Consider the following 14,941-nt stretch of genomic DNA (forward strand, 5'->3'; position numbering starts at 1 on the left):
CCACAGCCAGCTGCTGGGTTCAGATGATCTGTGTCCTTCAGGTCATCTCCCCTTGGGGCCTGAAGCCAAAACCGTCCCCTCGGAAGATGACGAGGGCTCCTGGGTTATAGTTTTCCCAGCCCCTCGGCCGGGGAGGAAGGGACTGAGTATTTACCTTCCTGTGTCCTCTCTCTTGTAGAAAGTCTGCACCAAATGCGGGATCGAGGCCTCTCCCGGCCAGAAACGGCCCCTCTGGTTGTGTAAGATCTGCAGTGAACAGAGAGAGGTAGGGTACCCGGGGCAGTGGGGTGGGGGAGGGACCGGCCAGGTCAGGGCGGGGCACAGTGGCACTGGGGGAGGTTCATGGCTGGTTGCTTAGAGGGGCTTCGCAGGAGGTCAAGGAGAGGGGCCGACCCAGGGCAGCCAGGGGCGAGAGTGGGGAGGGGCAGTCTGCTGGCTTGGAGCATAGAGGCCACAGTGGGCCCGAGTTCTGCTCTGCCTGGGGTCCTTGGTTTCCTCAGGGAGCCCCTCGCACTGAGGGTAGGTGCAGGTGGCGTTTTGTGGGGGGCTGTGTTTATCGTAACAGAAATGGCTGCTCCGGTTGAAGGTTTACTCTGGGCCTGGCACCACGCGAAGTTCTTGCATGTAGGAATTCATTTCATCCCTATACAACGCCATGTGTGTGCTCAGTTGCCTCAGTCGTGTCTGACTTTTTGCGATTCTGTGGGCTGTAGCCTGCCAGGATCCTCGTCCATGGGATTCTCCAGGCAAGAATACTGGAGTGGATTGCCACGCCCTCCTCCAAGGGATCTTCCCAACCCAGGGATCGAACCCAAGTCCCTTGCATTTGCAGGCAGGTTCCCAGCACTACCTGGGAAGCCCCCATATAACCCCACAGACAAGTGCTATTATCATCCCCTTTTATTGATGGGGAAATGCGGATGCAGGAGGTTAAGTATCTTGTGGTCACCGAGCTAGTTAGTGGGTCTAACACCGTGGTCTTGTGATGACACTGCCCCCAGAATCCCTTCTGGTTCTAAGTTTCCATCATTCTAGTTCTGATCCCATTTTAAGGGAAGAAATCAAGGCTCAGTGAGGACTCTGAGGTGAAAACAGACGGGGAGGCTCGAACCTACGTCTCCTAACCCCCACACCCAGGACTTTCCTCCCTACACCAGGATCGAAAGTGGGGCCAGAACAGTGGAGGACATTGTCGGGCTGCTCCTGGGGAAGGTCACGGGTCGGAAATTTCAGGAACAGGAGGAGTCAGGTGGAGGGAGAATGCTCCAGGCTATCCCAATGTGGATTTACATTTTTACTTCTCTGCTCGGTGATTAATATGCGCCTTTCATCCGAGGATCCGTAAAATGTCTTTAGTTACAGAAAGTCCTCAGCCGTGACATCCTTGAATCTTGCTGCCCTGCCATCTGAGTGTCCTGGAAACCCTGCCAGATACTTTTCTGAGCCCCTCCATGCATCCTCCATAGTTCCCAACTGTGCTTTCTCATTTATTTCTTTATCTTTCTGTTTTTAATTTTTGGTCACACCTTGCAGCATGCCGGATCTTAGTTCCCCGACCAGGGATTGAACTCATGCCCCCTGCAGTGGAAGCGCAGACTCTTAACCACTGAACCACTAGGGAAGTCCTCTCTTTATCTTTTCTGAGATAGTTGTTGGTAAATTCTTCAGAACAGGCTTTTAGCTCACTAACTCTTTGCTGGCTGGCTTTCTCATGATAGTGTTTTAGAATTGAGGTTTGTCCACTCATCTTGAGTGGGAGTCAGTTTCTCTCTCTTTCTCCCCCTGCTCATCACCTCCACCCAGCTCTCCTTGCCAAGTGATTTTAAGTTGCCTCCACCTAGGTCCTAGGTCCCTCAGTGCAGGGCCAGCTCTCTTGGGTTAGTGATGAGCTGTGTGTCTGCAGTAATAATGGGATTATCCCTGAAGTCCAACATCAAAACCATAAGCAGTCTGGCCAGGCCCTGGCTATGTGTGTACTTCTTCCAGCCTATATCAGTGTTCACATCTGTAGGTCAGCTTGACTCTTAGGAGAGGGGCGGAGCAGCACCTCTGCTTCTTGCAGCCTCCAAGTGGAGAATGACCAGCCTCCATTCTCAGAAACTCTAGCTATGGTCCCCCACCTCCCACGGGACGCTTTCAGTCCCCATACCCCTGAAGAATGAGTCTCCCAGCTGCTTCCACCTGCCTCTGGACCCTGAGCCCAGCAGGCTGTGCCTTTAGCCCCTCAAAATCGTAAATATTGGGAGTTTCTGATCCATCAAGATGCAGATCTTGTTTTTGAGCACAGTTGAGCTGGACATGACTGAGCCACTGAACTGACTGACTGAGCTTCTTTGTTGGAATCTTCATATATCACTGGCTGCATCTTTGAAATAGGGAAGATAGCAGGCAGGGCCTCTAGATGTGAACTAACTTTCTACACTCTATTGCCTGGAAGTCCTTGATTTCTCCTGTTGAAATAGAGACGATAATACCTATTTCATTGGAGATACTGTGAGAATTCGGGAACACCATTAACAGTACACCAAGTATCTGGAATGTCCAGCCTAGAATAGGTACTCTGTCAATATTAGAGGCCCTCCTCTCTCACCCAGCTGGAAAATCCCCCTTTGAATTTGAGGTCTTTCTGGTCTTCAAGGGGTCCCTTTTAAGATGCAGCCGTCCCCCGTAAAGAGGGGATATATGCATATATATGTATAGCTGATTCATTTTGCCGTGCAGTAGAAACTAAAACAACATTGTAAAGCAACTATACTCCAATAAAAAAATTTTTTTAAAGATGAAGGCATTCACAAGATAGGAAAATTTCCTAAAACAGTATCTTGTGGGAGACACCTGAGCAGGATGAAAAGACACAACTGAGGTGTGGGAGGACAGAGATGAAAGAATTGTCAAGGGAAGGGAGGAGGAGTGAAAGATAAGACGAATTCAGCAAATGTAATAATTTAGTGGAGGGCTTGGTGTGGGAGCAGCTGCCCCCATCCAGCCCCATCGCGAGTGCCCCTCAACTCATTAATAGTCCTGAGCTACCACGGACAGTGTCCACCACCAGCCTGTCCTAATCTCCAGAGCACTCCAACGCCCAGAAAGGTCCAAAATAGCTTAGGATGAATTTTCTTATCTTTCCTACGGCAAAGAATATGAGGCTGTGCACTATGCTATCAGTTTGCCCTTGAATTTCTAGAGGCCGATAAAATGGAGCAAGATCAAGGATGCTGTATTCCCCCTCCGCGTGACCAGGCAGACTAGGTTTAGGAGGTGTGGATGGGCCCTGAAGGTCTGCGTGTCTGAGTCTGGGTGCCTGTGCGCACCAGATCCAGATGCTGCATTTTCCTGCCTCCTTTTAGGGTGGGACAGTGACAGAGTAATTGGTTTCCTAATGCTTTTTTTTTCCACAGAAAAATATCTAATCACAACAAAGAGATAGCTAAATAGAAAAAGCATTTGAAATGTCATTTTCAGTGCCACACAGAGCTGGTTCTGAATCTGTGATAAAAATGTGGAGTTCTATCCTATAGGAAAAAAAAAAAAAAAACACATCCTAATGGAAGAACTTGCATTTTTTGCTAGAAGCTCTCTTACCACTCGGCCCCAGCACTCTTATCTTCTTTTCCATTTGACTTTTCCCTTCTGTCATCTTTGTCTGCAATTGTTAAGTATTTTTTCTGGAATGAGTTGAATGCTGGTTACATGTCCCTGGGGCGTCCAGTTGGCACCGCTACCTGTTGTGTGCACCTCAGTGATGCAGCGGTATCAGCTTCGGCCCCTCTGCTCTGGAGGAGTTTACAGTCTCATGCATTTATTCAGCTGGGTACTCAGTGCGTATTTACTGAGCATCTTCTGTGTGCCGGGCAAAAGAGATGGAGACCACATGTGCAACAGAGTAAATTCTGCCACGTCACAGATGATGGAAATGTACTCAGGGGAAGGGGGCGATGGGAGTAGCTGCTGTTATATGCAGGAGTTGAGGAAGGGCTTACTGATAAAATGGACTTTTGAGCCGAGGTCTGAAATGCAATCTGTGGCTGTGTGGACAGAAAGCATTCCAAGCAGAATGTACTACAAGTGCTCAGGCCCTGAGGCAGGTGTGTCCTTGGTAGGCTTGAGGAACAGCTAGGAGAACTGTGACTGGCGTAGAGTCAGAGTCGGGAGAGGAGCTCAGAGTTGTGGCTGGGGTCCCAGATCGTATTGATCCTTGTAGACCTTTGGGAAGACTGGCTTTTACTCTGAGTGAAATGGGGAGCCTTTGGAGGTCTGGAGTGGAGGAAAGGCATGACCTGAATACTGCCCCAAGTTGTAAAGGACACTCTGGCTGCTGTGTTGAGAATAAGTTATAGACTGTAATGTTAGAGCTAGTTATCATGATATTTCATCTTTCTTATTTAACGTTACCCCAGATATTTCAGTTCTTCGCTTGTGACCCTTAGAAGTTTTCACTTTTAAAAATATATACATTTTACTCTTTTCTGATTTCAAGATTAATATGGATCATTGACACTCACAGTGTGTAGAAAGAATAAGAAATACAGGCACCCCAAAATTCATAATCTTACCATCCAGAGGCAATTACTGTTAATGTTTTGGCATAATTGCTTTCTTTTTTCTGTGTCTTTTTTTTCTCTGTATAGTTGAACCTCTATTTTAAAATTAACATTTTAACGTAAGCACTTCTCAGTGTAATCAATAATTCTTTGTAAACATTCTGTCATATGGATATTCTGCTAATTTAGGCCATCTGAGTTATTTCCCTTTTTCCTTCTCACTGCTAATTGCTTTATATATCTGTGTACTTAGCTCTTTGCCCACATTTGAGATTCTGTCCTCAGAAAGGATACTTAGAAGGGAAAAATAAACAGCAGTACTCACAGTCCCCCTTTTAAATTGTATGTATGTATTTTTGGCTGTGTGGCTGTCACTGTGCATGGGGTTTCTCCAGCTGGGGCGAGTGGGGACTGCTGTCTGGTTGTGCCGCGTGGGCTTCCCATTGTAGTGGCCTCTCTCGTTGTGGAGCACAGGCCTCAGGAGTTGCAGCAGACGGGCTCAGTAGTGGCGCACAGCCGTAGTTGCTCCAAGGCATGTGGGATCTTCCCGGACCAGGGATCAAACTCACGTCCCCTGCACTGGCAGGCAGATTCTTAACCACTGGACCACCGGGGATGTCCTCACTCTTTTCTTGAGATGTTGCTTTTGATTTATAGTTTGCTGGTCTGTGCAATCTTAAGTAATGACATGTGGACAGTGTATTTTCTGAGTCTTTTGCTAGTCTAATGATAGCTGTTGCTTTCATACGAAAAAAGACAATGGCTTGACTGACAATGCAATTAATGACCATCTTTCCCACTCAAAATTCTGTGAGTTTGCTGTCGTCTAACTGATGGCATGAGTAAAGAGTCATCATGAGGGAGGGAGGCAAATGCAGCAACTAGGAGAGCTGGTACTCAAGGACCTAGAAAGAACAGTGAGACTGTCAGAGAAATGTTTGAATTTTTAATTTACTGTTCATTTTTTAAACTGCACCATGCAGCTTATGGGATCTTTGTCCCCTGATCAGGGATCGAACCTGTGCCCCCTACAGATGAAATGCAGAGTCCTAACCACTGGACCACCAGGGAAGTCCAAATAAGTTTTTAAGTTGGGTAAAAGAGATAAGAGAAGCAATAGAAATCAACTTGAACCAATAAGACATTTGAAAAATGAGCAAGCAAATTTGGGGAAAAAAAAAAACCCAAATGAACCATTTTCCTTTCTAAAAATGAAAAATGTTATTAATGAACTTGAAAACTCAATCAAATGATACTTTGGTAATTTTTTAGACCAGTAAACCTTGTCATTTCCATTAACAGCCACAGATGTTTCCTTATCATTTGCTTCTTATTAATTGTTTTTTTTTTAATTTTTTGATCCCTGGTTGGCACTCCCAACAGCTAGGAGTCCCTGGCCCCTAATTTCCACTCTACTAACTGCCATGAAGATGATGTTTTTATGACCACATTAAACTATAGTCTTTACCTAATTAAATCAGCTGCTTATATAAGCATTCAGCCAGGCAGCTGCCTGTCCCACCTCATTGCCATTCCCTCTGTGAACGGGCATGTTCCTTGGTCACTTTCCTGGTTTCCTTGTTGGTAAATGAATAAACTCTGATATATGTTCAAGATTTAAAGACACAGAAAAGGGACTGAGACAGCCCTGAATAGACTGTTTCATTTGTTTTCATATTTGGCTGTGCCGGGTCTTAGTTGGGGCACTTGGAGCCGTCAGTCTTCATTGTAGCATTAGGGATCTTGAGTTGTGAAATGTGGGGTTTAGTTCCTTGTGAGTGAAAGTGTTAGTCACTCAGTTGTGTCCGACTCTTTGCAACCCCATGGACCACAGCCCACTAGGCTCCTCTGCCATGGAGTTCTCCAGGCAAGAATCCTAAAGTGGGTAGCCTTTCCCTTCTCCAGGGTATCTTCCCCACCCAGAGACTGAACCTGGGTCTCCTGCATTGCAGGCGTATTCTTTACTGTCTGAGCCACCAGGGAAGTTCCCTGACCAGGGATCAAACCTGGGCTTCTGAATTGGAAGCAGTCCAGTCTTAGCCACTGGACCACCAGGGACATCCCCAGTGGACCTGTTAACTAACACATCAGACACCCCTGAGGAACCCCAAGAGGGACCTTGTGACCCAGAAAACAGTTTCCAGGATGCAGTGTACGTGACAGGATGCAGGGAAGACAGTTTCCAGGCACAGGCAGATACATGCCCTGAAGTCAAAGCTCGGACAGGAAACGACAGGCAGACAAGATCTGATGCTCAGCATAAAGTAGTTTTAAAGTCAAGAACGGAGACGTGAGGGAGAAGTCTAAAGCCAGGCTTATGCTTTTATTCCCTTTTTAATAACCTGGTATATTATTTATGTCTGTATTTGGAAATTAATAATTTTATCTGACTAGGCCTAGGTCATTTTCATTGATTTTTGTCTAGGACAAACGTATTTGGGTCTTCGATTCAGGAAAGCTTTTCAATTATGTTTTTGCTTACTGCTTTGTTCCGAAACTCTTCTGCTTTCTTTTGGGGAGCACCTTTTAAAAGTTTGTTGTTTTTACTTCTTTGGCCCTGCTGGATGTTCACTGCTGCATGCAGGGTCTTCAGTTGTAGCATGTGGGATCTTGGAAGGTCCCCCTGGGAGCACTGTTAATTTGAAGAGTACATTTCCACCCTCTGTCATCTATATTCATCATTTTCAAGTTCTTTTTATTTTTCTCTTCATCCTGAAAAATCATAAATCTTTTCATGTCATTGACTCTTTGTTTTTGGTCTGAGTTTGATGGTTTCCTGTGTTTGGTCTTGGTGGTTGCACCTGTGCCTTCAACCCCCTTCTGATGCTGTGAGCTCTGCAGGCCCAGGGTTTACCTGAGGCAGTGCGAGCACCGTCCACAGCCCCTCTCCTTTGTCTGGGATTCTGCTCCTCCTCTGAGGCACTTTCAGTCTGCTGGGACCTGGCCCTCTGTCCATCAGAACTAGGGAGGACTTGGAAAACTGCAGCCAGTTGGTTTGGCTCTCCCCTGCTGCTGCTAAGTCACTTCAGCCCTGTCCGACTCTGTGCGACCTCATAGATGGCAGCCCACCAGGCTCCCCCGTCCCTGGGATTCTTCCCACAATTGAGCTTTACTTGAAGAAAATATACCTTCCCAGATGCGACTCACCATTGCCAGCTCCTTCCCACTCCCACCTAGTTACTTTCTGGGAATCTGTGTCCCATCCATAAAGACAGAATTGGAGGAGGGAGGGCACCGGAAACTCGTAGACATACTACACCAGGAAGGCCACGTAGGGGCAGACCTGATCCTGCACCCTGACCCCTGCCAAGCAGACAAAGGTGGCCGGTGACACCCGTTTCATCCATCCCACTTGCCTGTCTTCAGAGGGGAGCCTGACTGTAGGCTGACCGTCAGATCGCTTCTGTGCTGGTGTCTGTGTGCCCTTGATTCACTTGCTTTCTCGGGTGTGTTAGTACAAGCTGGAGAAGGACTGCATGGGAGCTTCTAACATGACGCTGCAAGCCAGAAATTTATGTCATTGATTGTTTAGCCTCTAGTCCAATTCATTAAAAAAAAAAAAAAATGACTCGTTCAAAATGGTACTGTAATCAGGGGGAAAGTTAATTGGAATCTAGATTCTCCAGGAATCTAGAAACCATTCCTCCAGCCTCTGAAATGTCTGCCTTTGGAGTCAGAAGACTTCTATGAGGATGCAGGCATGCTCTGAGGGGGATGAGCTAGAAAGGGGAGAAGAGCAATTTATAAGTAATGGGAAGCTGATTAGTACAATTAGAGCATTCCTCTCCACTCAGCGTCCGTCTGCTGTGCTTTCCCTGTTTCATTCCGCATCCTGATTATAACTCATCAGAGGCCGGGCTGCACCAACACTCACTGTGTTTCCCCGCAGCGCTTTGCATATAAAAGGTGCTCAGAGGGTTTGTTGATTGAAAGACATTTGCAAAAGAGCAAAGCTGGCTCCTTGTTTTGGAGCACCTTAGGACCTTTCCCCAGCAGGGTTTTTTGATTTCCCTGAAGTCTTATCACAGAGGACCCTGGCTGGGGTCCCACAGGGCCCCCTGATGCTAAGTCTGTATCTCATCCTCTGGCCCCTCTCTCCTACTTGTTGATTGACTAGAAGGAGGAACGTGGCTTCACATGGTGGTTTTTCAATCGTCTCAACCCACCCTGCCTGGAGGGTGACCAGTAGACAGTTAAGGCCCTGGCAGGGAGGGTCCATCTTGGCACAAGCCTTCAGGAGGCTGGGAGGATCAGGGGCTTCCAGGCCCTGTGCCAGCACCCGTGGGAAGCAGCCATGCCAGCCGAGCCCAGGAGCCTCGTGGCACCTGGCTCCCAGGCGGGCGGCCCGTGCTCACTACAGGCTGCCATCTGCTTCCCCACGCTGCTTGTCTTCTGGCCCTGCTGTTACTTGCAGTTTGGATTTTAGCTGCAAACAACTTTGCCAGAGAGCCCCTCCGGAGGCCTGTGAGTGTGCTCAGGGGTGGGTGGCTGGCACTGGGGTGAGCGGGGGCGGCTGCCTGAGCGCCCCACCATCTGCGTCTGGCTCACCCTGGGCTGCTGACACTGTGGCCCCAGGGGACCCGGATGGTCACACTTCCTCAGTGTGTTGGTCACCTCCCACATGCCTCGGCTCTGCCAAGCAGAACTGCTATCACTGCAGGTCCCTGGCCTCCCACGCAAGCAGAAGCAGCAGGAGGAGGAGGGTCCTGGGACCCCCGATTTCCCCTTCTTCCTCTGGGGAGGCAGAGTGGTCTCCCACCCTCTCCCTGCTCCTTCTCAGGGTGCCTACCTGAGCCTGTGTCCACGCACTGGAGGAAAACCTGAGTGCTCTGAGATGCTGTCTGATCCAAGAGGGAACGCGCTTTCTCACTATTGCCCTCTAGTCTGCTGAGCCCAATGTCCTACCTGGGAGTCTAATCTGGTTCTGAGTAGCAACATGAATTCCGCACCCACCTCAGGCTGGTCAGTATCTCACTTCATCTGATCACTGGACAGATGTATTCCTGATGTATTCACTCTTGTCTCATGTGACAGATGGGGAGACTGAGGCTTAGATAAAGTAGCTCACTTCCCCAAAGACACTTGGTAGTAATTAACAGAGCCAGGGGTTGAAGCCGATGTTGTCGTTCAGTTGCTCAGTCATGTCCCCTTTCTGCAGCCCCGTGAACTGTAGCACACCAGCCTTCCCTGTCCTTCACTATATCCCTGAGTTTGCTCAGACTCATGTCCATTGAGTCAGTGATGCTATGCAACCATCCCATCCTCTGTTCCCCCCTTCTCCTCCTGCCTTCAATCTTTCCCAGCGTCCAGTGAGTCAGTTCTCCGCATCAGGTGGCCAAGTATTGGAGCTTCAGCTTCAACATCAGTCCTTCCAATGAATATTCAGGACTGATTTCCTTTGGGATTGACTGGTTTGATATCCTTGCTGTTCAGGGGACTCCCAAGAGTCTTCTCCAGCACCACAGTTCAAAAGCATCAGTTCTTCAGTGCTCAGCCTTCTTTACGGTTTAAAGCCTCACATCCATTCATGACTACTGGGAAAACCATAGCTTTGACTATAGAGATCTTTGTTGGCAAAGTGACGTCTCTGCTTTTTAACATGTTCTCTGGTTTGTCGTAGCTTTTCTTCTGAGGAGAAAGTGTCTTTTAATTTTGCGGCTGCCTCTAAAACTCCTTCTAACAACGCTACTGTCTATCCATTCATTCACTCATTCATTCATACAGTAGTCGTTGACCATTTCCTATGTGCTAGGCACTGTTTTAGGCCCTTGGAAAATAGTGATGAACAAATCAGCCAAACATCTCTGCCTTGGGTTTACATTTTAGCAGGGACTGGGGGAGGAGAGAAGGAACAGAAGATAAACATAGCCACAGTAATAGCTAAGCAAATTACATGTATATGTTAGAAGCTACATGGGAAGAAGAGTAGAACAGGGCAAAGAGATCCGGAGTGTGGCGTGTAGGAAGGGGAAGAGGTAGCTATGTTGAACACAAACCAGCCACCATGACACACCCATAAAGGTGGCTAATACGTGTGTGTGTGATTTAAATTTTTATTTACTTATTTATTTGGCTGTGTCGGGTCTTAGTTGTAACATGCAGGATCTAGTTTGCTGACCAGGGATTTAACTCAGATCCGCTGCATTGAGAATGCAGAGTCTTAGCCACTGGACTGCCAGGGAAGTCCCAGGATAGCTAATGTTTAAAAGCAGGAAATAATAAGTGTTGGCAAGGATGTGGAGAAATTTGAAACCTTGTGCATTGATTGTGGGAAATTAAAATAGCGCAGCCATGGTGGAAAACTGTATGGTGGCTCCTGAAAAAATTAATGACCTAGCAATTCTGCTTCGAGATGAACACCCTAAAGAGCTGAAAGCAGAGACTCAAGCAGATGCTGTGCATCCCAGTAGCCTAAAGGTGGGAGCAACCCAAGCATCTACCGTGGGGTGGACAGATAAACAAAGTGTGGCCTATGCCAGTTATTATTCATATAATTGAGCCTTAGAAAGGAATGGAGTCCTAATACATGCTACAGCATGGAAGAACCTTGACGATATTATGCTAATTGAAATAAGCTGGACACAAAAGAACACATATTGTAGTATTTACATTTATTTGGGGTTTGTAGAATAGTCTCATTCATAGAGATAGAAAATAGAAGGGTGGTTGCCAGGCAGGTGGGGAGAAATGAGGAATTATTGCTTAGCAGACACAAAGTTCAGAGAAGGCAATGGCAACCCACTCCAGTGTTCTTGCCTGGAGAATCCCAGGGACGGGGGAGCCTGGTGGGCTGCCGTCTATGGGGTCACACAGAGTCGGACACGACTGAAGCGACTTAGCAGCAGCAGCAGCAATAGACACAGAGTTTCAGTTTGGGAAGGTGACAAAGGTCTGGAGATGGGACGTGGGGACACACGACGGTATAGTTACAGGTGGTGTCCCTGGACTGTACACGGAAAAATGGTCAGAAAGGCAAATTTTATGTTATTGTATATTTCATTGTGTAAAAAACAGCGGTAGGGAGACTAGCTAGGGTGGGCTTCTTTGAAGAGGAGCTGCTGCTGCTAAGTCACTTCAGTCGTGTCTGACTCTGTGCGACCCCATAGACGGCAGCCCACCAGGCTCCCCCGTCCCTGGGATTCTCCAGGCAAGAACACGAGAGTGAGTTGCCATTTCCTTCTCCAATGCATGAAAGTGAAAAGTGAAAGGGAAGTCGCTCAGTCGTGTCCGACTCTTTGCGACCCCATGGACTGCAGCCTACCAGCCTCCTCCGTCCATGGGATTTTCCAGACAAGAGTACTGGAGTGGGGTGCCATTGCCTTCTCCATTGAGGAGGAGAGATGGGAGCAAAGACGAAGGAGGTGTATCAGGGAGGCTGGTGACTCTCAGGAGAAGAAACAGCCCAGGATGGGGCCACCGCCAGTGCCCGTGTGTTCCCAGAACAACACGGAGCCAGCTCCCCACCTTCCACATGGAGGGTCCTGGGTTCCCCTGAGGCAAGTGTGGGAGGGGTTGGTCCACAGAGGCTCTTTGGCCTGGGGAAGTGGAAAAGGGAGATGACATGGTGCAACAGGAAGCCTTCAGCCCATCAGGAACAGCGCCAGCAGGTCCTAGCGTTTGTCTGTCCCACCACTGGATGCCCCTCCCACTTAACAGCGCACGTGCTCAGCGGTCCACAAGGGTGCGAACCCTGTGGCTGTGTGACCGAGCTTGAGAATAAGGAGGCCTGGCTCAGCTTCATTGTCCCTGTCCTCAGTTGATGTGGCACCGTCCTGACACCAGAACCTACTTGTTCTCTCCTCCTCTGTTGAGTCCGCATGACCTGGCTTACCCTGCTATGACACCCTCCTCTGCGTGGTTCTAGGGAGGGAGGTGAAAAGCTAGGGAGAAATCTGAATGTGGTCATTTTCTTGCATGGATCTGGATAGAAATTTGGATAATCAGATTTTCCAGCCCGTTTTTCAGATGCCAAACAATGTTGGCTGGCGCGATTTCCCCAGCCAGCTGTCTGGTACATGCGGACCGGGAAGTGAGGCTCCATTCTTTAGGAGCTATTTATTAAGCTCCTAGGCAGTGCCCAACCCTGAAATACACACCCATTCCCTCTCCTGAGGAAGTAACTCGAGACACGTGTCTCCTGCAGGGCCAGAAAATTCTTCTGTGAAAAACAGGAGCTGAAGAGAACTGGCCTTTGTTGGGGTCCTTGTCTGGGCCAGACGTGGGGCCCTGGGTCTTCACTCTTCCAGCTAAATGGAAGCCCTGGCACCTTATGTGAAGGCCCAGGGTGGCAGAGCAGAGCGTGCAGAGCCTGGGCTGACAGGCTTCTGCCACTGGATAGGCTTCCTCCTCCTGATTTTTACTGCCCTCAGGAGTCAGCCTTTCTATTCCAGGATGGCCCTTGGGCTGGAGGGAGACAGGACAGGTGAATGGAGGTTTCCCCCTCAGTGGCCAACACAGCGATCCCCTCTGTCTGGGGGACCCCTGGGTCCCTGTCCTGCTTCTCCTTGCCCTGACTTTGTAAGTCGTTACATCCCAGCCTGAGCTAACACACCCACAGCCGAAGCCCAGCCTGGCCCTGACTCTTATCTAACTACTTACCTCCCTGAACCTGGTTTTGAGCCCCAGTACCTGGTTGTTCTCTTGACCCTTGAACTTTGCCCTCTGCTCTCCGTCCCTCTCACCATCAACCGGAGTGTCGTGTCACGGTCGTGGACCCATTCCCAATGTCCCCTGTTTGCAAACTAAATCAGAGAGGTCTGTTTGGTAGGTGACCTGGCTGGTTCATCTCAGCGTTGCACCTGGCACCTCTTCCATGCCATCTACGTGTGATGCTCAGCCTCACCCCCCCACCCCTACCTGTACAGCCTGGAGAAACCCTCACACCCCAGGGAAATGTGTCCAAGAATGCATATAGCAGCATCTGCTGTAATAGCCAAAAACTGGAAACCACCCCAATGTCCTTTCATGGTGGAATAGATATATTTCAAAGGATGAATTAAAAACCCAACAGGCTGGGACTTCCCTGGTGGTCCAGTGGTTAAGACTCCATGCTCCCTATGCTGGGGGCCCAGGTTCCATCCCTGGCCAGTGAACTAGTTCCCACATGCCAAAATGAAGAGTTTGGATGCCACAATTTAAAAAAAAAATCCCGCATCCCACAATTAAAGATCCCACATGCTGCAACTAAGACCTGAAGTGAACTGAAGGTCACTCAGTCGTGTCCGACTCTTTGAAATCCCATGCACTATACAGTCCATGAAATTCTCCAGGCCAAAATACTGGAGTGGGTAGCCTTTCCCTTCTCCAGGGGATCTTCCCAACCCGGGGATCGAACCCAGGTCTCCGGCATTGTGGGCAGATTCTTTCCCAGCTGAGCTACGCACAGCCAAAGAAAAAATAAATATTAAAAAGAAAAACAATGAGCAAAGGAAAAAACAAGTCACTAAAGAAAAAATATACAAATGATTCAAAAATATGTTGTTCAAAAACAGGTAACAGTAAATGTGTTACTTATAAATGAACACTAAGGACTTCCCTGGCTGTTCGCAAAGAGTCGGACACGACTGAGCGACTGAACTGAACTGAACTGAACTGGCTGTTCAGGGGTTAAGAATCTGCCTGCCAATGCAGGGATCACAGGTTCAATCCCTGGTCCCGGAAGATTCCACATGCAAAAGGGCACCTAAGCCCGTGCACCACAACTACTGAGCCCGCTTGCTGCAACTGCTGAAGCCCACGCACCTAGAGTCTGTGCTGTGCGACAGGAGAGCCCACCACCGTGAGAAGCCTGCACGCCACGTGGAAGAGTAGGCCCTGCTTACAGCAGCCAGAGAGAGCCTGCTCATCGCAGTGAAGACCTGGTGCGGCCAAAAACAAATAAATAAAAAGAAACTTTACATAAGCAGGTTTTTAAAATAGAAAAGCAAAAGATTGTTTCACATGAGATTCCAGATGGTGGTTACTTCTGGAAGCAATGCAGGAACGGCCTACAGGGCTTTCTCAGGTCCGGTCATATTTAATTTCTTAATGAGTTCACAGGTGTTTACGTGAATGTGGTCCTTTGAAACATACTGTGTTTTCATACACTTTGGTATGTATGCTAGATTTCACAGGCACACACCCAAAAGTTAATGAAAGATCACCAAAAATCAGACCCAAAACAGCTTGAATCAGTGATATGGAGAAAAGCCTTTAAAATCTCCCGGGGAGTAGGGGGAGGGGATAAAACAAAAAAACAAAGAGCTAAAAACAATAGCAGAGACAATGAGGAATCTGGAAGACAGAGAAGATGAAGGAACCTCAGAATATAGGTTTTCCCCAAGAAGGAACAAGACTGATTGGAAATGAAGCAGTAATCAAATCCATAACCAAGAAAGGTGTCTGTGATTTCAGACCGCACA

At 48.3% G+C, this 14,941-nt stretch overlaps 1 protein-coding gene across 6 annotated transcripts in view; it reads left to right on the top strand.

The window, feature by feature from the left end:
• RPH3AL (rabphilin 3A like (without C2 domains)) overlaps positions 1–14,941 on the top strand; it is a 137,414-nt gene that overhangs the window by 84,187 nt on the left and 38,286 nt on the right. For 5 of the 6 annotated variants that reach the window (XM_042255481.1, XM_042255480.2, XM_042255484.2 and 2 more), the window contains one exon: positions 179–265. The exons of the other annotated variant lie outside the window; for it this stretch is intronic. In XM_042255481.1, the coding sequence (XP_042111415.1) occupies positions 179–265 (87 nt within the window). The remainder of the gene's footprint in view (positions 1–178; positions 266–14,941) is intronic. 6 annotated transcript variants of the gene reach the window in all.

This window comes from Ovis aries, chromosome 11, assembly GCF_016772045.2.
Source record: "Ovis aries strain OAR_USU_Benz2616 breed Rambouillet chromosome 11, ARS-UI_Ramb_v3.0, whole genome shotgun sequence".
In the NCBI taxonomy this organism is placed as follows: Eukaryota; Metazoa; Chordata; class Mammalia; order Artiodactyla; family Bovidae; genus Ovis; species Ovis aries.